We start from the raw sequence: 27,070 nt of genomic DNA, 5'->3' as shown, positions 1-27,070 counted from the left end.
TTTATCTATACGTCCCTCGCGATATTCATTTAAATTTGCCATATCTCGCGTAATTATAACTTTCGGTCGGCACTTCTGTTGCGCCGAGTTTATTAGCGACAGCTGGATCCGTTAAATTACGTGTGTGATTTAATTAAATTTTCACCGACGGTGCTGGAGTGCCGAGCGAGAGAGGGAGGAAAGAGAAACAGAGAAAAAGACAGAAATCTCAAAGAGATATTGATATTTTCACGCTCGACATTTGTTAACATGGAGAAATCTTTCCCAACGAGTTCGCGATCGAATTTTACGCCGATTATCCAAGATATTTATACGTGGAAATCGAGCTTCCGCCGAATCTCCATAATGTCTTGCACGCGTTCGCAACGTGGTTACACGGCTCGATGGAGCTAAGTTACGTCTCTTACTCTTTCGGGAATGACGTTCATGCACGAGTACACATTGGTTCGGTCAACTTTAATCGATATACATATGCATTCCTTGTCTTATCATTCGGCACTAACACGCTCGAAATTCTGGCCACATATCGATCGTGTTTAACATTCCTAGCTATTTGAAATTTAAAAAATAAAAAATATATATATCGCAAAAGTGGAATGAAAAATGCGACTGAGCGATGATTTTTTTAGAGAGTAAAAATGTTGAAAATTGGAAATTACTCGAAACTATCAACGCGTGCATTTTTGGAAATATATATATACATATATATATATATATATATATATACATATATATATTTTAGAATTCTATGACTCTCTGAGTAATTTATACACAGAAAGAATTTTCTCTTAGAATTTACACTGAAAATCATGGTAATCGTGGGATAATATGGAAAGAATTTTATGAGAATTCTCTGATTAATATTTATCACAATAAAAAATAATAATATCTATCATAATAAAATATAAAATATGTTTGATTAATTTTACTAAAAGTGTAATCAAATTTATTAAAAGTATGGTAAAATTAATCAAACATATTTTTAAAATTCTTTCCATACCATATTGTCCCACGATTACCATGATTTTCACGGTAAATTCTAAGAAAAAATTCTCTCTGTATATTTTTATAGCGCGCGTGTTTCTTCAATCAGCGCTGAGATTATCGAGTACGAATTTATCCAACCCGATACAACGGTTTGATGTCGCGAGCGACTTAATTTCCGTTGTCAGACGATTATAGGGGCTGATGCATTGTCTATAAGACGATATCTTATTCCACATCGTATACCCTTCTCTGTTTGTACACAGCCGCATTTATCATACGGCAGCATATTGTGTGCGCGATATCGGTATCGACGTGCTTTCGTGGTTGCGCATGCACCAATGACGATGTACATATCCCGTACTTCACTTAAGCTAATGATATCAGTCACCAATCAATTTATGCACTCCACGAGCAAGCGAAAACCGGTAATTTCACATTTCGAGGAACGTTGCGTGAAAATTTATCGCGGATTTCATTATTGCGTTTTAATTATATATATAGTGATATATAATTATCAACAATTTTGCGTTAATAATATTATATATTTAATATATTATATAATATACATTGTAATATTTTACCATATATTACAATAATATATTATATTATGAATTAATATATAACATAAGATTAATATACATATACACTGAGAGAATTTTCTTTTAGAATTTATCCTGAAAATCATGGTAATCGTAAATAATATCTATTACAATAAAATATAAAATATGTTTGATTAATTTTACTATGCAGTTTAGTGAAATTAATCAAATATGTTTTATATTTTATTGTGATAAATATTAATAAAAAAAATTCTCATAAAATTCTTTCCATACCATATTGTCCCACGATTACTATGATTTTCAGGGTAAATTCTAGGAGAAAATTCTCTCTGTGTACAATATATTACATTATATATTATTATTGTATAATATATTGTATTATCTAAAATCTAAAACAACTAATAACTATGACTAATTGTGTGATCACACACGCCAGTGAATTAAAACTATATCTATATTCGCTGCAACACGTATTAATCCATATACTAATGTCTCAATTATCTGATTATCCCGTTCACCGATTCTCTCGCCCTCATTTATTCCCTCGTCTCGAGGAGGCTCTTTAAGGTATTCGATGACGACGTTTCGCACGCACTAAAGCGTAAGTGCTTGCAACAGCCATTATATCCGCTATATTCCCCACGATATCGTCCTATCCACGCAGGGGGTTGAGAGGGACAGGGGGAGGCCGCACGGCTGCACATGCATTCGGGCAATATGGTTACGCGGGCCGCTAAAGTTAAACACGTTCCTTGCATAACAACATCCAGGTTGGCGCGAACACACGCGATAGGAACAAACACGGATAACGCGACGCACACGAACACCATCGGACCGCGTCGCATCGGATTTTCCTTATGGAGACGCATAACCGGGTAGAAGGGGATGCGCTCGGCGTGGTGCAGCGCGGAAAGTGCCGCAGCAAGCCACCACATCCGCTTGTCAAGTAATTGCGTTACGTATTGACTTAGTTCCTGGCGGAGGAAATATTCCAGGTTATAGGCGAGCGACGACGGCACACCGCACGAGGCTAGCTTGAATATTAATTACCTGGTAATTTCGAATGACCTCCGCTATCGCGGCACTTTCGGCCAGTTTTCAGCAATTTCCCCGTATAAGCGCTCAGATCGATATACATCGCCTTCGACGACGGTTTTCCTTCGAATTCGGGGAGACTAAATCGTTTGATTATTAGATCCCGGAAACGATGAATTAGATGCTTGAAAAAAATGTAGATTCCCCGATTTAAAGATTTATTTTGTATTATAAATTTCTTTTTGAAGAGGAAAATCTAGACAGTAATTGAATAAAATGATACAGGTGAAAAATTATGATGTAATAACAGAGAGAAATCTGAAATAGCCAACATTATATCTAATAACTGTCTATTATCAAACAAAGCAAATTTATAAACTCTACAATTATATATGATATATGATATATTGCAATAATATATAACAATTAATTTTGTGCCAACAAGTTTGGATATTTTTATTTTTCAATATTACACCAAATAAGAAAAGAAATTGGTAAAAAACTTATAAATTTAACATTTTGTGTGATATATGTATCAAAAACTAATTTTGTATTCATAATTTTTGGTATTTTTATATCTTTCATATTGCGCGAAACAAAAAATAAATTGATAAAAAATAACTACATCCCCAATAAAATGCAGACACCTTTATAATTTAAATGAAACGATCAATTGTGTCACGAGTGTAATAATATGGCGATCTAAAATGAGTTTATTGAGCTATTATTTAAATAACTTCGCGCGATGATCGTTTTATCTCATTATGAATTTATTAACTCGCGATCAACCGAAGACAGAAAAATTTAGTTTGATCGATTTTTGTGGAGAAATGAACTTCTTATCATTGTGTTATGCACGATGCATACTCGCGACTTACAACTCGGTGTTATGCTTTTTAATATAATTGCATATAAATCGTAAAAAAAATATAGAAAGAAGCGATATACGTCGATTTTGTGCACGCCGAATGGCGCTTTTAACGCGCGGCTGTGATGAAAGTTTAATGCAACACAACTCGTAGCCATGAAATTTTCAATCAACAGACTTTCGTTTTATCCGAGACAGATTGTTTCCCCGTTGCAGAAAACGACACGCGCCCGTCTCGTCGCGTCGATAAATCTCAATCAACACGTATTCAACGTACACAATCGTGTCCAATCTTTCGATCTAATACCGGGTAAGTGCTGCAATTTACGATGACGCGATACTTTATTAGAAATTCCCGAAACTCTTGAATAAAATGCGAAACTGGTAACGATTCTCCGAAGTGCAATCCAATTTGCATTGTACTTCGAGTTACGCGAATACATATTGTGAAGTAACACTCATGTGACACAATTAATCGATATTCTTTTTGAATTTGCGATTGAAAATAAAAAATTTTTTGCAGATTAAGATTCACAAAGCTATTAGTAAGTAAATAAGACAAAACTTTATTTCTTAAATCATTTTGAGCGATTTTTATTTTAACGAAATTTGATTAGTGAAGTTATTTAACAAAAAAATTTACGAATTATGAAGATGGGGTCTCATCAAAATTTTGAAAAAAAAATTGTGTGAAAGAATTGCTTAAAGAATTTACTATTAAAAACAAATATTTACGTATGTATTAATTTAAAACATTCTTTATGTATCAAATAAAAAAAGCTTCCGATTAATTATACATCATATCATGTTATTTTTGGATGCTGTTTTCATCAAATAATTATTGCATGCAGTGTGTCGAGTGCTAAAATATTTTTTAATTACATTTTTAATTTTATCGCTTAAAATTAAACAGAATTAATTCGTTAAAAACAGAGAATAGTGATCGAGATTAATTTTAATCTAATTTAATTAATTTAATAAGTTAATCTAATTAATCTAATTAATCGATATGAATCATATTACGTTTAATTATAGCATCCCGTGTTAAAAGAGCATAAAATATTGGAAATATTTTTTAAAAATATCACACATATTATTTGTCAATTTGTAATTATTACATTTAGATAAGAAATCAGTCACGCGAAATTATGATACGAAATTTTTTTCCGGGTTTTTTTTATCTACCAAAAACAACGCGCCTGTAGAAGAGATATATGTATACCTATCGCATTTTCTCCGTGATATACACAGGTTGTGGCGAATAAATGTTCTGGTCGGGGAAAGTATATTTTACCAACATCGGGAAAATCCGCGTAGCTATTATCACATTTCACTAATTTTCTTTTTATTTTTCGGCAACGCTACGGCACCGTCTGCACTTTTTGCGATGCATATCGGATGCTTTTGTCTCCGGATAACATAATGTGTAAACCCCAACTTTCTTGCTCGCATTTTAGAATACTTTATGAAAATGTTCTGTAATAATGTGATTAACGGGATAACGAGGTGTGTATATATAGAGTGAAAGTTTTTTTTTCATTGTATATATACGAGAAATGTCGCGATTCGGCGCAATAATTCCTTTAATTAAAGAGAATTCATTGGAGAAAAAGCAACTGGAGATTATTAGGACTATCAGGATGAATTACAATATTTGATATTGTTATAGTTAGCTGTATAATATTGCAATATTTTTCGAAGATATGAGTAATTGTGACAATCCTTGTTTATAGTTTGTAGTTTATTAATTATATATAGTATTACTGAAATAATATAATTTTTAACTGTTGTATAATTATTATTAAATTTGTGTCATTCATTAAAAGTATATATATTTTAGTGTCATATTTATTCCGCGTACAAGGAAATAAATAAAAAAAAAAAATCACCACATAAAAACAAACAAACAAATAAACCACATAAAAAGAAATTCTCTCTTTGTTAAAGAATCGTTCCTTTTTTCTAAATTTACAGATCTTTTCACGCTGGGAGCGTCTGCCTTGTGCAGCTTCGACCATTAGAGAAAGCCCTTCCAGCGATTGACGCGAAGAACATTCCTTCTCCAAAGGGGAAAAAGACACCGAGCCGGAATACAGTAGATGTCGGTGGATAGCAGTGTCTTTGAATTTGGAGCCTCTCACCGTCGGTTTTTCGCCCTCGATTCCTGCTCCTCTTCGCAGCAAAGGTGAGTAAGCATATGATATGATCATGTATAAGATATAACGGCATATTTTCGCAATGCATCGCGTCGAAAGGATGCTACGAACTTATGTTAGTAGAATGAATTTCTATTATACACACACGCATTCTATATTAAATGCGCATTTGATCGACTTGCATAAATAAGTGCTGCTAAGTAGCGCACATCAATATGCAATAATATAATTAAAAACACAGTGTATTACATGTGTTCATTATAAGAGAAAAATATCACATTGATATTGACACGATATATAAAAATAATTATACACGATGTATAAAAATAATTGATATACTTGTTAGGATGAAACAGATATATATGTATGTATATCAAATCGATGAAATATATCATTTAACTTTTTAATTTCTACAATTTGAAATTTAAAATCGAATCAATTTGTTTATGTTCTTATAAAAGTAATTATCTTTTCTAATTATATCATAATACTTTAATAATATTTTTACAATAAATATTTAGTTAATAAAGAAATTTGCTGAACAAAGGCTTGCTCAGTGAAGCGATCGCCTAATAATTAGCATTAATTTCTTGGGTTTTTTGATTTTCTTATATGATCGAAACAAAAATCTGAGTAGGAATACAATTGTAATAAAAACGAATAATTGTAAAACAAAAGAAAATAATCTCATTACAGTGGATAAAGTGAAAATTTATTCTGATATTCTATTGTCTAATAAAGCAGAAAAATATCATGGAATATTAGCGCTTTGATAAATATACATATATTCAAGAAATGATTCCATAGATTCCATAGATTTTCTTTTTACTTCTATTTAGCGAAAGAAACGGGAGAAACATGTGATTGTACTAATATTTGCATTCATGAAACATATCAGCTTTATGAAAAAAAAATTTGCTTTGAATCACGACACAAATATTAATATCCGGTTTGTGAGAGAGCTGTGAAAAACCTTATTCGAGCATTTATCGATTGTTTTTTGCCAGCTAATCTTCCAGCATGAAAATACATATTGCGCTAAATAAAACGGCGCTTCCATTATCCGCTCTTTTGTAACGATTGTAAATAGAACAGAATAGAAATTAATTCGCGAGAGATTTAAAAATTAAATAATCTATAAACACACACTATATATTTCAAGAGAGCCATATACGAGTGAGAAAATATACATTATTTGATAATCAGCACGACGCATAAGCTCCGCGTCAATGTTTAAAATTTGTCGCGATATTTGTTAAGCATCAATTGAATAAATGATAGAATGTCGTGTTTCATGTTCGCGTGTTTAGCGCGCATGCGAGTGCCAAGTTTCGTGTTTTCGGGGCGGCTTCGTTTCGCAGGTAATATATTTATGACACGAGGGGGTTGTCTCCTCGCGTGGCCACACGTTCGCACGCAGTGTGTGTGTGTGTGTGCGCGTGTGTATAACATACGGTTTATTCGGCGAACAACGCGGCGGTGTGTATCTCTTCGCGCGAAAACACCGATAGATGCACAATGCGAGCCGAAAGCGCGCACTGCCCAGCGAACCGTCAGAAACGGCGACGTAAAACTGTGAAGCGAGACCGGCATCGTAATTTACTCTTTACGGCCAGACTTTCCCAAAATCCCTTCTAGTGCTCTCCGACACGCACACCATTCTCTCGCGCGCATCGCGACGCGTCCATCGCGACGCTGGATCCGCGTGCGTGCATGTGCGGTCGGACATGGGAACGTATACACGTGTGATGCAACCACTGGCCGGTGTGTGCTTCCTGACCCTTTCCCTGATATGTGTTGCTGAAAATTTTCCAGTAGCTATTTATCGTGTTTACGTTCCGCGTACAAGTTTGGCTGCGTATAATTTGTGATCTGCTCCGGTATCCGTGAAATCGTGTTATTATTGCGCTTATGTGAGCAGAATGGGGAAAAACGTCGCGTATCTTATTAATCGACCGATAAATAATATTCTATGTATAGATATAAACGATAGAAAGATGATCCAAGCGAGGTATTAAGTAAGAGATATTACTTAAAATATTAACAATGAATAAAAATTGAATTTTAAAAGAAAGTCACATCAATTATAAAATTGCAGAAATAAATTTCTGTATATTTGCGATGCAAAATTTTATCATTTTCTTGAATATCATTGAATATCGGTGTATTTTTAAAGCATCTTTCTTCAGATTCATTAAAATATGTTTTAACGTTGAAAGGTTTTGACGTTGAATAAATATCTAAAAATATCTCCTATCTAATTAGGATAAATGATCAGGTATCCTTGATGCAAATATTGAGTCAATTTTATACAGATGAAAAGAAATTTTGCTTGAAATAAATTGCAAGCTCATGTTGTATACTCAATATTGTTGAAGCAATTCAAGGGGCTTTGTAGGGCTTCGAAGCATAAGGGTGCCTCGAAGAAGGTAAAGGGCTTCCGGTACCGATTTCACAAGTCATTGAAAGCTCCTATGTATTGCTATTATTTATTTTGGAGCCTGGCAAGTGAAGAGAAATATATATATTAATTTCATGTTATTCTTTAAATAATAAAATTTGATATTTATTTTAAACTATACATTCTTTTTTTCAAGAGCAGATATATAATGAAGAGAGAACACACGTTAAATCGATTAAAATTTTAGAATTTTTCTGACAAATATTATAACACTTTTTATATAACTTACATGTTCTTGTGTTGACAACGTTATTAGAAATTCAGATATTTTTGCGAGACTATATTTGCAAGTCTTATGTAAAAAAAAAATTTGAAAAAAGATATTAAAGACAATTTAATATAGAAGAGAAGATATTAAAAATAACTTAACATAGAATGTCTGTTTTTTATAATTCGGCAAATAATCCGCGCGCGAGAGAAGCATAATATTTTACACAATTTTCTAAATCTTCTGGATCTATTAAAATAATATAAGGCATGTTACGCATTATTATTCGCATCTCAATGTTTGCTAACGCGGCAGATTTTAAAAGTCATATCCTTCCGCCGCACTTCACGTATGTGCTTTTATTATTTGAATACTGCTACCGTGGACGAGCGAAATAAATTTTGAAAAGAATACAGAAGCGGCTATAAAAATATTTTTCCATGCGCAACGTACGCATGTTGTTATGCGTATCTATGCTGGCAAAAATACACTTCTCTTTGTTTGTGAAGCAGCACATAAATCTGTCGTTTTCAATTTTGTCTCTGACAAATTTGTCAAATTATTATTGCGATAGTCGCGACGAGAACGTATAATATTATATTTACTCTCTTGAGATAACTTACAGATTCTCTCTGCATTGTTTTGCGCCCAAGAGAGATATCGCTTGTTTTCTCTTCAAAGTAAAATCCCGATCGCCACTTTGGTAAAGTTATCCGGACGCAAGTCGAGCCGAGATTAAAGTTCGTATCGAATTGAGAAAGTACTCGCTTGGAATTGGTTCGAATTGAGGTTAATTAAGGATTAAGAGTAAGGAAATGTTTGTAGGATATAGGCGAAGGAGTGCGACCTAAGTTTCGGCTGACAGTTGTATCGACTGCGTTGCATGCATTTTTCTAAAGCGTACTGTCTTCGCGAATATCGTCGTTAATTCTCGAGAATCGTTAAAAAACTTTATGGTTCGTTAATTTGCGCGGAGTTGCATCATTATCGGAAATAATCTCGTTTCGCGTAAAGAAATAATAGAGGTAATATTATAAGAGAAAGAGACACTCCCTTTTATGCGAGGAAAATATTTTTAAATTGATATACATACTATAAAATATTCTTTTCTTATTTTAATTGATGGAATTTTGTTCGTTTTATGCATCGCGTTACGTCGAAAAATAATAAATAAAAACTTTTCTAATTACAGTAGTTTGTTGCAATGTAACTAATTGTAAGAGTATCAAGGTACAAGAGGAGAGTTTTGATTTAAAAAAGGTAAAACTAAATTCTCTCCTTTTTCTCTTTTGAGATTTTTTTTAGTTTATAATAAGTTTATAATAAATTTACGTTATATAATCTTTTATGTAAAATATTCGATGATGATAAATCAAATGTGTTGTTGATACTACTCTATTTTATATATGTCGCATCGTTGTTCATCAATCGTAATGTTTATTTTTCACTTACTGCAGTAAATCGTATAGAAATACGAAACATACTCAGCGCAATTTCAAACTCGATTGCAACTATGATCAAAATGTATTGCGCCGTCCGTCGCAGTCTAAATAGAGAAGGATATGAATTGATTGATCTCCCGACTTTGAGCACGGGACACTGTTTGCTTGCCTGTGGTGTTCGCAGTTACTCGGTACTTCATCGGGTCAATGCATCGAATTGCAGTATCGAATTTCGGCCACGCAGCCGGCCACCGCGGCAACCATTAACCTGCCACACGCGAATATTATCAAATTTATACAGAATATTGTGTCGTAAACGACACATTTCGAATATGTGACGTCGCACTAACATATTTTGCTCGTCCTGTAACGTTCAAATAATATGGGGCAATTAAAAAAGTGACATTTTATATAATAACAGATTATTGTGTGTACATACGTAATAAAAAGCGACTCTCTCATAAACTGATAGATGATTGAATTGAGAATTTTTTATGATTCAGGGATTATTTCAAAATCTATATGAATGAGAGCTCGTAGGGAATAAGTTCGCATAGAGATTAATAAAAATATTCCGCTTTCACACGTATTTGTGGATTACACCTTCCTTAAAAGAAAAAAATTATTACTGTTTATATCAGGCTTGCAATTCTTGAACTGATCCGAAAAGTAAAATAGGAAACTGCGTACACGTTAGTTAAATATACCATTGATTGCAAAATAAAATGACAATGAGAGCTTACGATTTTAATCTCATTGTCAGTTTATGTACCACAGGCAAGAAGAAGACTATTATTTCGCTGAGAAATAAATATAATTATCGCGTCATTGAATTTAACAGCCAATTAAATTGTTATTTAAAACAATAATTTCTCGTCGTTGACAACGATGATATATTTAATGTTTCATTCTTAGTTACGCTCGCAGAGGCGAGTCCGCCGATGATGAGTCATTTCGTCTCGCATAATTCAGAATCAAGCGCCATTATCCACGCGACGGCTTAACAATACACCGCGACGTAGATAATATACTACTTCTAAATCAGCGAGAGTAAAACTGCAAATGCCCAGCAGCCGCAGAACTTGGCGAATACAACCGCGCCAAACTGCTCCGGCGGCTCGCGGATTTGAGGATAAAAACGGATTGGCGTTCGCTTTATTTCCCTCGGTTTAAACCGCGCGCGAGGAAGCATGGAAGGAATATTACTCTATTATCTATAACGGTTTTTACAGCTTATCGCGTTCCCTATTCGTGCGCTTCCTTCCGGCACGGTACCGCGAAGAGGCTACGCAACTCTAAATCGCGGAAGCGGATTTGTGAACGAAAATTGCGCGAGAGATGATTTCGTTCCACCGATGTCGCGCACCATCCTCGATGCAATTCTAATAATACACAATCGCGACTTTTCTCTGATTCACGATTGTATATACTTTCAGGATAAGCGCCATTATCCACAAACAAAGGGAGAGATGTACATTTTAAGAATAATATTAATGATTAGTTGGCTATTCGATTGCATTAAGTGATGCATCAAGTCTAACTCATTGTCAGTTAATGTTTCTTTCCTTTTATTTATGATACAGATTGATCAAAGAATTCACTCATTTGGTTAGTGACAACAATATATCCAATCACTCTTAATCATGCAAGAGAGCTACAAATGTTAAAACTCCAAAATTCAGACTATATAAAATGTAAACAAAATACACGAGTTGACATAAAACTAATAATAGAAAATCGTATCTATATATATTCGAATGCAGTTATGTCTTTCCGTCTCGTTTGACGATGTGTTTAATATAAAATGTGAACAAAGCGCCGATTAATTTCCTGATATCGTACCGAGTTGGGGAGGGACGAACAAAGGGGAAGGAGGGAGGCAAGGCTATTGTGTCGAACTCGTATCGACACTTGAAGCCGAAAGGATTGGGATGCATCGGTTTCATCGATGCACCGTATGTATGTGAGGACGATGACAGAGAGAAAGAGAAAGAGAGAGAGAGAGATGAGAAAGGGAGAGGGATTATATATCGGCATACGTCGACTATAGGCGAGCCGCGGTGTGACGGACTATTGTGTGGTTTCCTATGGCAAATATCGCACGCATACGAGGACACGGGTAAACACAGGTGTACGTACGTGTGGGAATGGTAGATAGAGAGAGATAGAAATAGAGATAGAGAGAAAGAGGGAGAGAGAGAGAGAGACACGCGTGCATACGCAACCCCTCGGTGTTAAACCAGCGTTAACAAGCCGGCGTTGGATCGCGCGCGCTTTGTGCGCGGCAGAGTCCTCGAGCTATCGATCGCGACTATCGAATACCATCCCGTGAAATCCACTCCTGAGCCTATCACGCGAGCCACGCAACCGCGCCGCTTTTTTTTTTTTTTTTTTTTTTAATTGTCAACATTCCGGCAAAATCGTGGCACGCATAGGCGCGATGACGTCGCACCTATTAGAAAGAGGAATGTTTAAATATTTTTTTTGGTTACTGCAACGCATACAGACACCCTTAAAAATTGTGATGTCACGTTTAAATACCTTGGCAAACGTAACATTCGGAAATGGAAAACTTTTTCATCGCTCAAGTGCGCGATGAATTGGTAGATTCTCAATGTATCCGATATAGAGAAAGTGGATTGAAAATAATTTAGAAAAAAAACTCTTTAGTATTCCATATAAAAGAATTTAATTAAAAGAATATTTTTTTAATAATAAATAAATTTATTTATAATTTAATAATAAATACATTTTTAAAAGTAAATAAATTTACTTTTAATATAAAAATTTGTGTCTGTTGAAAGTAAAATTTCAATTACGGAGGTTGGATTTTTGATCATCTTGCATTGATTGAGAATATTCAATTTTACACACTGCACATAATTAGAATATGTCGAAAGACACCGAGCAAAGATTGTAAAAATAATTTGTTATTCTTGCAATAGGACCACTTAGGAAAGTAGAAACGGCGAGAAAGAGAAAGATATATATATATATATATTTCGATGTTTTTTAAAAAGATATAAAAACTTGGAGCGCAGGATAGTCTATAAATTTCTCTGTTCATACCGCTGTAACCCCCGAGGCGTATTTCGACGGGTATTCGGTCGAGTAACTTCCGGATGTCTAGGAGAGTCCGCGCTACCTTCATCGAGCGGGAAATGGTCACGGGGAAACCGTTTTGCCACGGTCCCCCGAGTGGCCAAAACCGATTTTGCACGCTCGGCAAAGCAATCGGCCGGCGATTCGCAGCCAACGTAAGCACGTAATTTGACCGGAGACGTCGAGTCCGGTTCAACGTTATTTATGCATGCATATACATACGCGTTTGTAATATAGTCGCGCCCCATGCCGCCGGCGCTTGTCACATTTGCACGATGTGTTTCCCCATTGATAACCACTACTACTTGTTTCACATCACATCTCGCCGTGAAACTGCAACCGGCGTCGTCCGCAGCTTTGTATTACCTTTGCAAATACGCGGTCGGATTTTGCTACATATCGGGACATTTTCCGCGCAGTGAAAATTAAGATGCGCGTGACAATTAGCATATCTCGACGAGCATCGGAAAAAGTTTCTGTGGAAAGCAAATTGAAAATTCTGCGGAAATTATAGAGTGGTCTAGAATCATTTTCTGTAAAACGCGAGTATGCGATAAAGTATCAAAATAATTAAATGTGTGCTTGCGACATTTTAATTATTTCGCGCGATAATTATTAATTTCATTATTGAAAAATTATTCTGTTGTTTTAATCAACTTTATATAGAGTTAGGACATTCGTTCTTTTATCTTCGGAAAATCCATCAACGAAACGACATTACTTGTTTCCGTTCTATAATTTACTTCGATCTCCCTTCAACAATGTTCGTATTTTGCGAAACCATTATGGGTAGGTGCCGAGAAGCGGCGACTTTTATTCGAGAAGATAGAGACCTGTGTCACTTCAGAAAAAAACTTTTCTCATTTTTCTCGTTGATTCTAAGTAATGCGTAACTGGCGAATTCTTTAGCGAAACAACGCGAAACGGCATTGTGAGAAACGGTATGAGAGATTACTCCACTTTATGGGAGAGACGAGCCAGCAAAGTCAAACAAAAAGCGAAGTGAAAAGAAGTCTAAACGGCAATAAACCAGCAGCAGACGCGAAAACTCGATACTCATGATCGTGACTCTCTTTTTGCCGCGAAAGTGTTTTTCCATGGAAGAAGTTTCTTTCGCGCGGAAGCTTGACTTTCTTATTCGTACCTCGGCATCATCCGGCATCGTTCTTAGTATACAAGAGAATGTTGTGATAGGAGCATTCAATCAAACTTTAGAGGTATACTGCGCTCTCAATACTGTTTCGCTCAATTTCAATAATTGGGGAAAGTCGAAAATGTTTATTCCGTTCCAAAATAACATCGCGTTTCATCATTGTAACAATATAACGTTAATGGAAAAAAATAAGTCACTTAAACGAATTATCAAAGTTATCTCGATAAATATTCCTGATGAAATGTTATTTTAAATTATTTTTCATTTCCTTGTAATTGTGCAAAAATAATCGAGTTTTATCGGGCCGGAAAATATTTTTATTATTATTTGTTAATCTAAAATATAAAACTTAACTTTTGTTATCTAAAACTTGAAGAGAGATAATTGGGAGATAAATTTTTTTTATGACAACATAATTTTACATTTGTTTTAAATTATTTAAATAAATCTTTACGTGCATAAAAGTACAATTATCCTGGTATAACATGTAATTGTGCTTCTCTTATTTTTCATGAAACATTTCATCATCAGCACTCGCGTGCACCTATATATTCTCTTCGATGTTCAAATCCCCATTATCTTTCCCGTAGAGGAAAACAGACGCTGCCATGTCAGGAGCAGTCAATATCGCGATAGAGTTCTATCGCCGGACGAAGGGCGAATACCATACCCTATCCTACCCGAGTGTATCGGGGTGTCTCGTACCCCTGGGGGACGTATAGAGAGGGGTGTAAGTGGCGGGAAGGGTTCGCTCGTCTCCTCCCATTACATGGTGTGACATCCAGGCTAATATCCTTCCACTTCCTGTCATTCCATCCTCGCGCGTCTATCTCGCCCGCGCTTGCAAGGCAAAGTGCATGTGCGTCTGTATATATGTAAACGACGTCTACAGGCATCGTGCGCTTCTCTGAGAACGTCGAGGAACCGTGTGGAAAAATGACGTTGTCGTTTGTACTTATGTACAACGTGACTTCTTTCTTGTCACGTGTCGTTTTTCGACGCAAATCGACATTGGCCGCGTGTATTGACGTTTAGGAATTCAATTTGAAATGCGTAGGCATTCTTTGACTCAAGGATAGAGACTTATACTTTGGGTGACGTTACATGCTAGATATAGAAAAAGAGTTTAGAATAATTGCCACGAATAAAGATATGTAAATATTACTCTTAATTATAGTTTCTCAATAAAAAATATACATTTTTTATATTATATATCAATTAATCTTTTAAATCTCTGTTCTACTCAATTTGAGAAGAATTGATCGTTCTTTTATATAAATAATTTTCTGGATTGTGACGTAAGTTGCAATATTATTTAAATAAAGAAAAAAGAAAAATACTGATTATATTTAATTGCTTTATTACAAAATGTATATGTTTTAACGATTTTTCAAAGAACAAAATCTAGAGTTTTATATTCCGCAAAAATAATTATTTGTGAAAAGCAAGGTGCACAAAAATTTCAGATTTACTCTTTCTCATTTACAATTTTCACTGCTATTGTAGTATACTTTCTATAACGTTTGATCTTTGAGAAGAACGTGAAATCCAACGTAAATGTCACTTCTCACATCCGATTTCAGTTCACGTGCAATATTTCGGCTAATTTCGACTAGGCAGCCCGTCTACCCGATCTAATTTCATGCTTTGATCCTCGCTTTGCATTTTAATGATCCATTTATCCAACCAGTTTTAACTCACCTCAACCGACAATCGTTTGCGAGAAAAAACTATGCAAGGAGAACAATGCATCGGATAATAAATGTTTAAGCAACTGAGATTTTCAATTTAATTTTTTTTTTTCAGTTTTTTCAACTTTTCTCTCCTTTTTTCTCTCTCAATAAATTTTCGATTCTATTGTCGTAATTTCGCTTATATTAAAAAATATGAAAATATGAATATACATATAACGTTTAAATAAATATACGTGTAAATATAATCTTTGTCATAAGTACCATCATGTTAAATAAAAATAACATTATTGTATTATATTAATAGTAATTATTATTCTGCTTTTTATGTACACATCGATATGTTTGAATGGTCTCAAGAACCAATTTGTTCGTTATACAATTTCTAAAATAGAACGCCTATTTTTAAATCGAACGTTATTATCGAGTTTGTCATGAATTAATGAACGTCATTCGCCTGGATTTTGAATGTACATAGGGTAGTTTGTGCTCGTGATTAAATGTGAAACTATATGTCGCGCGTTCGAATGGTTGATGATGCTAACTAATGTTGCTAAATGCTTCTCGTTTGTGAGATAATTGACGGTATATTTATAGCCGCTATTTGGAAAAAAACTTTTGCTAAATATTCCAAAACATTTTTTTACTTGGACATAAACTCATTCGATTCAATCGCATCATTGAAAGCACGCAAGAAACACGCTTTTTCTTAAGAAAAAATTAAGAAAAAAAATCATCTAATTAAGAAAAAATAATTTTTTACTTTTTTAATACAAAAGACTCGACAGTCTTTTAATGTTAATCAATAATTTCTTTCTTTGAAAAAATTGACTTAGGATAGAATATATATATATATAGGTCATCTTTCATATTAACTATTTTAAAAAGACTAAAAGACTGATTTATAAATATGTATATATTTTCCGGATAACTCCCGATTAGCTGATATTCGATCGAATGAATTACGTTAATTATGTTAATTTTGATTATTAACATTGTGTTCGCGAGCAGGAATAATTCATACGCCAAAATATGTACATCAAGCAGCTACATGCACTATCATTATGCCGAGGATTGTTCGATATTGCGGATCGCGTTTGTTATTATAATAACATCCCGTGATATCTCTGTGTTATACTCGTTCCTCGATTAATAAAAGTCATCGCGTTGTTCGTTCTCTATATTCGAATTACCGGATTTTACGTGTGTAGAATTCGCTGTTAAAAGGGATTTCACACAATAATTATCGCACGTTAGAAGAAGCAGGGTCAAGTCTTCGACCCTAATTGGTGCGGATCGACATTCCTCATTTTCCAGCCAATTGGGCGCATCGCTCGCGTAATACAACTTCATTCAATAGAAAGAACATTGTTTATTAAAGATTTCCGAATATGTGACATTAATCGAAAAAAAAAAAAAAATTCGAAAGGAACTGAACCATTTCTTAAAACAATATAGTACAAGATATTTTTCTCATATTGTGAAAAAGAAACATTTATAAAAGAATAACAAAATTATAACTTTGAATTCTTATAATTAAAATATAATTTTTATATATTTCAATTTTACGTTTTACAAAATTATAATTTTATTCTCTATTGTAATACTGTTGCTTTATTTTGATATTTAATATTTATTCCTATCATCATGGATAATGCAAAGATCGCGTGTTGAAAATGAATATCGGGAAATAAGATGAATCTAATTGCGGATGAGTAGCTTGGTGAATGGCGTTCGTTTGGATGCAGCTGCTTCATTTTCATACTTCCGTCACGAGCTCGTGGTGCAAATTTCATGAGACGGTTAACTTTATAAAAGCCTTCGAATAAACAGGATTTCGAGACAAATTGTGCGGTAGCAATCGTAATTAAATCAACTCAATTAAATATTTCTTCTGCGTATTAAGACTATTATTGTTTTTATCTGAGGGAAAATAAACAGAGCGAAAGATTTAATTAAATGTAAGCAAATAAGTAAGTAGTAAAAGAGTATATTGCAAAAAGAAAATGAGTAATAGCTAAACCTCGATTTAAATTTTCTTTTCTTTATTTAACAAATACCCATTAAAAGTATTCGAACGAATGAAACTATATGTTAATATAATATATATATGTATATGTATACACACTAGCGGATCCTGACGTCGATAATGGGAGGGGGGGGGGTGCAAAATTATTTTATTTAATATTTTTAGTTTCATGATTAGCTTTTATTCCAGGATCAACGACGTCGATAGCTCTTTAATGTTTGTTTTTCTTTATTTATGAAACAAATTCAGCAAAACTGTTTCTTTTAATTTGCAAGGGGGGGGGTTTAATCCCCCCCCCCCCCGGATCCGCCAGTGTATATATATATATATATAAATATATATATTATATAGATATAAAGAATTTCGCCTAATTATTTTCGTGCAACGAAATTATCTCATCATTTTGTCCTATGTCTGACTTAATCTACACTTAACTCCTTGAATGCGTAATGAGTATAATTTACAATGTATCTTATACATACATATTGTATATATTATATAGATATAAAGAATTTCACCTAATTATTTTCGTGCATCGAAATTATCTCATCATTTCGTCCTGTGTCTGACTTAATCTAAACTTAACTCCTTGAATGCGTAATGAGTATAATTTACAGTGTATCTTATACATACATATTGTATATATTATATAGATATAAAGAATTTCACCTAATTATTTTCGTGCATCAAAATTATCTCATCATTTCGTCCTGTGTCTGACTTAATCTAAACTTAACTCCTTGAATGCGTAATGAGTATAATTTTCAGTGTGTCTTATACATACATATTGTATATATTATATAGATATAAAGAATTTCACCTAATTATTTTCGTGCATCGAAATTATCTCATCGTTTCGTCCTGTGTCTGACTTAATCTAAACTTAACTCCTTGAATGCGTAATGAGTATAATTTACAGTGTATCTTATACATACATATTGTATATATTATATAGATATATATATATATAATATATATACAATATGTATGCATAAGATACACTGTAAATTATATTCATTACGCATTCAAGGAGTTAAGTTTAGATTAAGTCAGACACAGGACGAAATGATGAGATAATTTCGTTGCACGAAAATAATTAGGCGAAATTCTTTATATCTATATAATATATACAATATGTATGCATAAGATACACTGTAAATTATACTCATTACGTATTCAAGGAGTTAAGTTTAGATTAAGTCAGACACAGGACGAAATGATGAGATAATTTCGTTGCACGAAAATAATTAGGCGAAATTCTTTATATCTATATAATATATACAATATGTATGTATAAGACACACTGTAAATTATACTCATTACGCATTCAAGGAGTTAAGTTTAGATTAAGTCAGACACAGGACGAAATGATGAGATAATTTCGATGCACGAAAATAATTAGGTGAAATTCTTTATATCTATATAATATATACAATATGTATGTATAAGACACACTGTAAATTATACTCATTACGCATTCAAGGAGTTAAGTTTAGATTAAGTCAGACATAGAACGAAATGATGAGATAATTTCGTTGTATGAAAATAATTAGGCGAAATTCTTTGTATCTATATAATATATATTATATAGATATAATATATATTATATCTATATAAAGAATTTCACCTAATTATTTTCGTGCAATGAAATTCTCTAATCATTTCGTCCTATGTCTGACTTAATCTACACTTAACTCCTTGAATGCGTAATGAGTATAATTTACAGTGTATCTTATACTTATATATGTATATACACTAGCGGATCCTGACGTCGATAGCTCTTTAATGTTTGTTTTTCTTTATTTATATTTTTTAAACAAATTCAGCAAAACTGTTTCTTTTAATTTGCAAGGGGAGGGGTTCAATCCCCCCCCCCCTCCCTTCCATGATCCGTCAGTGTGTATATATATGAATATGTATATATATTATATACATGTATATATAGTATATGCATTTATATATATATACATTTATGTACACATTTATATATATATACATTTATGTACACATTTATATATATATATACATTTATGTACACATTTATATATACATATATACATTTATGTACACATTTATATATATATACATTTATGTACACATTTATATATATATACATTTATCATCTCACATTTCCCTTTATTCAATTTGCCGCACGATCGTGATACCGATTTCCCTCGTGACGCTAATATCATCATATTTTCTGGTAATGATGGGATATCGTGTCTCTCTCCTAGATTTTTTAATACTTATTTATCAAAACAAATGTGACAGAGTTCAAATATTGTTCCTTTTATAATCGTTTTCGAAATATTGTGTTGTCTCTAAGACGATTTCATTCTCTTTGCGCATTCAATATCTCGCACTCGATGTCTTATCATGTTTTTGTAAAATGAATCCAGAGATGCATTTATATTTTATTTAACGATAAAATATAAATTTATATATATATATATATATTTTTATATTATAGAAAAATAATTTGTTATACTTAACTGCCCAATAAAGATTACGTATGTCATTTTTTTCATGTATCGTTTGATACACGTTGATACCAATATTAAGTGAAATAATTTGCATGTGAATATCATAAAGGGGAGAAGATTTTCTTGTACTTTCGTTGACTAAGGCCCGAATACACGATTAGATGATAAAAGCAATTGTTACCAACGTCAAGTAGCGCGTTAGGGAAATTACATTTTACGACGTTCCGTATCGATCCACTACTGATGTAATTGCAAATTCTGGAGACAATTCCACGGACACGTATCGATTGAATTAAATATATGTCAGATCGGGGACGAAATTCCTGCTTAGGTTGCGATGTACGTCGCGTCGTTCATGTCTCATTCCAACTGTCGCGACATAGTTAAGTAATAACTGGAAGTGGAAGGACAGCAATTTCGAAGGGTCGAACGGTATATCGAGGACGGGAGACAATACGGGGATGTCCGTATGCGCGACGCCGCGTCGGTATTCGTCGCGAAGATGTCGTGAAATCCCGTTAGAACTGAGCGGATGGCCATTTACGGAGGCAAACGTTCTCCCTTTGGATTAGACGAGACGTTTGACTGCAGACAATCTATTCACGAGAAGTGGGAGAATGTTCATCGAATTAGAAATCGCTTTGACGATTCGCTTTACCTAACCTTAACACCGGACTTTTCACCAATGTAGTTTTATTTAATTAAAATTGCCGCGGAAGAATTAATTATTCTAAATTAATGGCCGTAATTATTCGAAATTTTATTAGACGATGTTACGCGAGCATGAATTATTTCACTCACAAATAGTGCTCGTAAATAAATCAAATTAAAAATGCAGAGTTTTATGTTGCTAGTTAATTTAGTTGAGTTTACCTAGTTATATATAATTTACTTGTTTATTATGATATACAAATCATTTTTACTGTACCACACGATTATCATATAAATAGTCGCAATTAGTGTGATATATTTAATTACTATTTTTATACTGTGTATGTTGTGTATGTTAAAGAAAAAAAATATATATAAATGTTTTCTATTCTAAATGTTTAAAGTCGTAAATAAACGAAACGTTAATCATAAACAGACATTTTCATAGATATTTGATTTATAAAAGAAATTTTGAATGATATAAGAAAAAGAAGATAATAATAAAGTATTTTTCCACGTGTGGGCCGTGCTTTATTCTTCATTTCGCCAGCGCTTGCATTAAATGTTAATTATTCATTGAATCATCCCTCTCTGAGATTACACTCTTTGGACTACCTTAATCCGTCAAGCTGTAATCTTCGTGGTGAAAAATGATAATTGAGTCGGAATAAAACTTAAAATAGAACGAATCCCTTGTTATTTTCTAAATAATCAGTACAGAGAAATTTTTTTTCATAATTATATCTTTCGGTATTAATAGTTTATTTTATATTTCTCGTAATATTTTTTTTTGCATATGTTTCTCTATTTTGGAAAAAATTTAAGAACAAAATCCTTCTATTCGAAAAAAGATAAAAAATATATTTAGAAAAAGGATTAATTGTACATCGCGTATGTAAAAAAGAAAGAAATTTAACATCTCAAATTAGAGAGGATAATTGAATAATAAATTCTCTTGGGAAGTTATAATTCGTTGCATTTTGTACGTATATCTCTATATTTTCATGAGAATTAATTCGTTCTAAGAATGTAATCTTGCTGTCGGTTTTTGAATTATTCTTGAGATGCACGAGGAAATTTAATGTCGAGAACGCAAACGGCATGAGTCGGACGTAAAATCAGAAATGCACATCGTCGCTATATGGCTTCGCGTTTCTAGAAAATTGTGCTGAACAAGAAAGGGTCTGCGCTTTTCCGTCTAATTTATCATCTCTTTATTTTTGCTCGCGCGTTTTGTACTCGTCGTAAAATTGTTTGTTAAAATAATTTTTTACATGTCCAAAAAATAATATGTACGATGCAAGAGACAAAGGGGAAATAAATTTTCTTCCGTGTTAAATTCTCAACGAGGAGAGTATAACGAATACGCGAATATACGAGATGTAATAGGTACTTATTCGGCTACGGAATCCTCTTAATTTCTACAGCACGTTTGACGAGCAGTGAGCACCTTTTGCGCGCTCTGTATCTTTGGCATTTATTAAAGTCTAATATAACGATTTACGATGTCCGCAAAGAGCAAAGTTGATGTGAAATATCTTGTGAAAAGTTAATTAGTCGAAGTTGGGAGATTCCTGTCCAAAACATTCTTGTTTTCATCAACACAAAATTTATACTCTCTCTCTGTGTTTGTCTCTCTTTTCTCTCTCTCTCGCTCTCTTTTTCGCGAGTATAAATAACTTATATTATACACGAATGGCAATCTATGGAATATACGGCAATCAATCAAATAGAAAAGAGTTACAAGAGCGTTGTCTCGCAATTATTAATTTAGTGTATTCTGAAGATTAAAAAGTCGGTTGAAAATTTTACAATATGAAAATTCCTAACAATCAATCAATCAATTAAACGGCAAAAACAATTAAGAAAACAAGGCGTTTAAAATATCGAGAGTTAATAAAACAAGCGTTTCTTTGCTACACAGCTTTGCATCGGGGCGTTCGTGCTTGTAAATTTAAAATCTATCATCGGATATTCGCCATTTATTAAGGCTCAATGTGTGAATTCAAGTATGATACAATCCCTGGAAGCGTACCGTGGAATCTTCTTACGCCGTAACGCTAAAGGGTTAAACGACCGAACGTCGAAGGATAAAGTAGAAAAGTGGATCGTGCTTCGCTCGCATTCCGTAGAAATTGAGCTTGCGGAGAAACGCCGACGTTTTTATTAGCTCATTCTCGTTTTTCTTTCCGCTACTCTTCGCCCTCTCCTACCTTCCTTCCTTCCTTTTCTTCCTCCTGCGCATTTGTCGTGTTACAGGCTTATCGCGAATAACTTGTCGGCTACCAATAATAGAGTATTCTCGAAGAAATAACGAAAATATACAAATGTACATTTTAGAAAAAAAACATATGTTTGAAAAAGACGATTATATTATAAAGATTATATTATAAAGATTTCTTGAGAAAATCAGCTTCGAAAATTTAATGCTTTTGCATTTTTTCTTTTTTAAGAAAAATATCGAAAATACGTAGAGATATAATTTAAATTGTTTTTCTTTTTTTTTTTTTTTTTAAGAATATATAACACGCAAAAGTGGTAAGTGTGAAAACGTAATTGTATTATCCAGTTCCTTATATCTTCGATAAGTCTTTTTCTCCGGTAAACTTTTCGATTCGTAAGAGTACGTGTGTGTGATGACCTTTTTTGAAATTAACTTTCTTATTCAGCATTGTTTTATTACGTAGACCTTCCAGAGTTCTCCGGGAAATGGGTGCACTGTAATCCCACTTCTTTGCTACGTTTTTCTTTTTTCTTTTTTCTTTTTATATTCTCGAAGCAGAACCCCGATAGCTTCAGGAAAACGGCGAGTCCTCTCGTATCCAGCCGTGACTTGAACTCGCATAGGTACCGGGGTGCGTTTACTCGCTCCTTCATCCTCTTTTTCCTCCTCGGCGAACTTCTCTCAGCAAAGTGCCGAAGTAATATCGACGAATTAGCAGCGACCGATAATATCATTCCTCCGTAACCTTTCATTGGCATCCACGATATCCTGGAAGTCAATTTTGACTTTCTCCATTTTAACGATGAACGCCTGTCTTAAGTTCGATAGTCCGTCACGCGACGGTGAATTTTCTTCTGTGAGAAATGCAGTTGCGATTCACAGCCGGCTGCACTCGTGAAATCCTCTCTGTCACCCTTCTCATTTAATTTGGCGCAGTGCGAAAGTATCTTATAACGATCAGGGAATAAGATTTTTATCCTCCTGATCAGACGAATGCCATCGCGAAAACTTGAACAAAAGGACTCGCTTCCGAATAGCGATAATTTCTATAGACGAAAACCGATTCGTCGATCATAATTTGGAAATTACTGTTCCTTCTTCCTTCTTCTTTTTTTCAAGTTTAAAGCATATTGCCTCCTTATCTTTTATTGCGACAAGTAACTAATCAAATAATTATTGCTACCATTAAAATAATATAAAATAATGAAGTACGTAAAAAAAATGTTTTTTGAAAAATGTATATTATCTTAAAATAATTGTACGCAATCATTACATGTTAAATGTTTACTAATCAGCGAACATTATTTTGTTTCGTTCGTTATAGAAAAACGCATATATTTGTACAACTTATTACGTCGACATTAAATGGAGACTTATTACTCGCTCGATCGCGAACTACTTGATGCTGAAAACTAAATCCTCCGGACAATGGTTGATTCCATTCGATCACGTGAAAAAAATTCAATCAACCCGCAGCAACTCAATCAACTTTCACGATAGAAAATAAAGGTATCAAATTGATCGGTATATTCCTCTTCCGACAAACTGTACCGGAGAGTAATGTATAGAAAAGCTTCGTTCGGATTTAAAAGCGCGAACTAGCACGAAAGTATTGAAGCGTATTTTACAGAAGATCAATTTCATAGAAGCAACGATACAAAGCGATACGACGATAAAATTAAGGATGAAACTTTTAGCAATAATTTTTTTTATGAACAAATAGAATAGAATTAAGGGCTGATGAAACGTGTAGAATGAATTATATGTAAGTGTTATATCTCGTTTAAATTGAAGTTGTCCTGTGTTTAAAAAATACTGAAGTATTCTAAGATCGATGTTCACAAACTCGATTGCAAATCGTTTCTTATATTTTAATTGGCTCGATTAACAAACCACATTTATTCCTACTTCTGATTTATTATTAATTATCGCTCGTAGATGACGATTTAAAAAATTACATTACACGCTCGCGTTTCAAATAATTTTTTTCAATTAATTTTTATTTGCCATTAACACGAGGTTACTTTAATGCTCTTTGTAAAAAGTGACGAATTGACTGTCGACGAGCCGCGTGCAAAGACAAGAACATCTACAGAGGCAGAAAAAAGAGCAAAAAAACCGAGGTAGGATTCAGCAAAAGCCGGAATAACGACGTCAGTTCGGTCGGAACTAGTTTCCAAATAGTTCGACCGGATTGCCAATTGGTCGTTAGTCGTAGGGTAAAAGACTCAAAGGTCGGCTTTAGCGGGATGTACATATGTATGTAGGAGCGCACGGACTGTGGTGACCGCCGAAGTGTGAAATCGGCGTAATTTAAGCAGTTTCGTGCGAGATGAAAGGGGTTTTGGTTTGCGTGGAGAGGAAGAAAGAGTGTAATTACGAAATTCCGTGAAATTAGCGGCTTATGCTTTGATTTTGCATGTGAAATGTGATATCGCGCGAATGATACGAGGCATCTATGACAGATGAAACGACGTGGACACTCTCTTAACTTATAGATATATGTATATATGAATATATATCAGAGGTCTTTGTATGAGATCTCTCGCTTTCTCTCTCTTATAGTATGTTTTCTTTTTCTATAATATTTCAATATTCTACAATATCATGCAAACAACTTTAAAACATTTTTCTTTTTTTTCTATATCTATAGGTATATAAAGAGGTAAAGTTTGTTTGTTCTATTGTTTGGGGTAATATCAGACATTACTGAATCGATTTATAGCCTAAGTTACTCAGGAAGATTTAAGCTATCCACTAGTGAAAAAATCTTTCACTAGTGGATAGCTTAGATCTTCCTGAGTAACATAGGCTATAAAATTCGGCGCGTCCAATAATAATTTTTTGAAATAATAATTTAATTTGAACGTTGCTCTAATTTAGATTTTATATTTATATGTTACAGACACAACGTAAAATTCGGGAGTGCCGTTAAAAGTATCGCGCGTACAAGTGCGGGAGTGCCGTTAAAAGTATCGCGCGTGTTAATCAACGGATTTTGACGACCCTGACAACCTGAGAGGAGGAGGAGGCCTGGGAGAGGCATCGGGCATCGGCGGAGCAACTCAAGGGTGAGTATCATTATTTGTATATTAATTATCGCACACATAAATCGCGCGCGCACACACACGCATTATAATTCGGTTTATTTATTTGAGTAATTTAAACAAGACTTTGAGAGAGAAAGATTTTTATATAAATTGTATAAAAATATTTCTATTTTATTTATTTTATTTTTAAGAATTTATAAAAATCCACATACATATTTATATATCTGTTTGTTTTACATTCGAGTATAAAATTCAGCGCGTACAATAATAATAATAATTTCTTGAAATATTAATTATATTTTCGGCATTTTTATAATTTGGATTTTATATTTGTATGTTACAGACAACATAACATCGATATCAACAATTCTACTATTGCGCATCGGTGCCGGTGAGTAATAAATGTTTATTTAATTTTGAGATAACGGATTTGTAGAAATTGTAGATGTAGATTATAGATTGTAAATAAATCCATTGCCTAAAAATGGATGATTTAATTTATCGCGAACGAGAACCAATCTCGTAAAATTCATTAATTAGCAAATATTAATAGAAAAAAGTTTTCAAGATTTCACATTTTATTTTTTGTATTTTACAAATAAGGGTGCACTCTCATATTACGAATTAGAATTTGTGTGCATTACCTAGTATGTATATAAATTTAATACACAAATTATTGAAAGATAATTTCTTAATTTCTTTACAAAGTACCTATTAGTATTAAAAAAACCTATATATGAAATAAATAAATATATATATATATTTATTGAATTTTTTATTTATTGGAAATAAAAAGATTATAATTTATGGATAATTATTTGAGAGATATAAGATTAGAACTTGAAATGTGCACACGCGGCAAAATGTAGAAAATATATTTATTATTTCTTCTAAGTAATATAATTTCACAAGCAGAAAATTTTGATGTCTTTACCTACTTTTTAGAAATTGCCACAGTATTTTTTATTTG

General features: G+C 33.4%; 1 protein-coding gene across 1 annotated transcript in view; it reads left to right on the top strand.

The window, feature by feature from the left end:
- The window catches only part of LOC145936861 (uncharacterized), a 33,933-nt gene extending 7,439 nt beyond the window's left edge, over positions 1-26,494 (top strand). Inside the window, exons 4-6 of the mRNA XM_083039505.1 lie at positions 5,425-5,635; positions 25,956-26,121; positions 26,444-26,494. Of these exons, the coding sequence (XP_082895631.1) occupies positions 5,425-5,493 (69 nt within the window). The 3' untranslated portion in view covers positions 5,494-5,635; positions 25,956-26,121; positions 26,444-26,494. The remainder of the gene's footprint in view (positions 1-5,424; positions 5,636-25,955; positions 26,122-26,443) is intronic.
- The last annotated feature ends 576 nt before the right edge of the window (positions 26,495-27,070 follow it).

This window comes from Prenolepis imparis, unplaced genomic scaffold, assembly GCF_030444845.1.
Source record: "Prenolepis imparis isolate NDT839.2.m4 unplaced genomic scaffold, iyPreImpa1.0 SCAF_5, whole genome shotgun sequence".
Classification (NCBI taxonomy): domain Eukaryota; kingdom Metazoa; phylum Arthropoda; class Insecta; order Hymenoptera; family Formicidae; genus Prenolepis; species Prenolepis imparis.
This window is presented reverse-complemented; position numbering and strand designations above follow the sequence as displayed.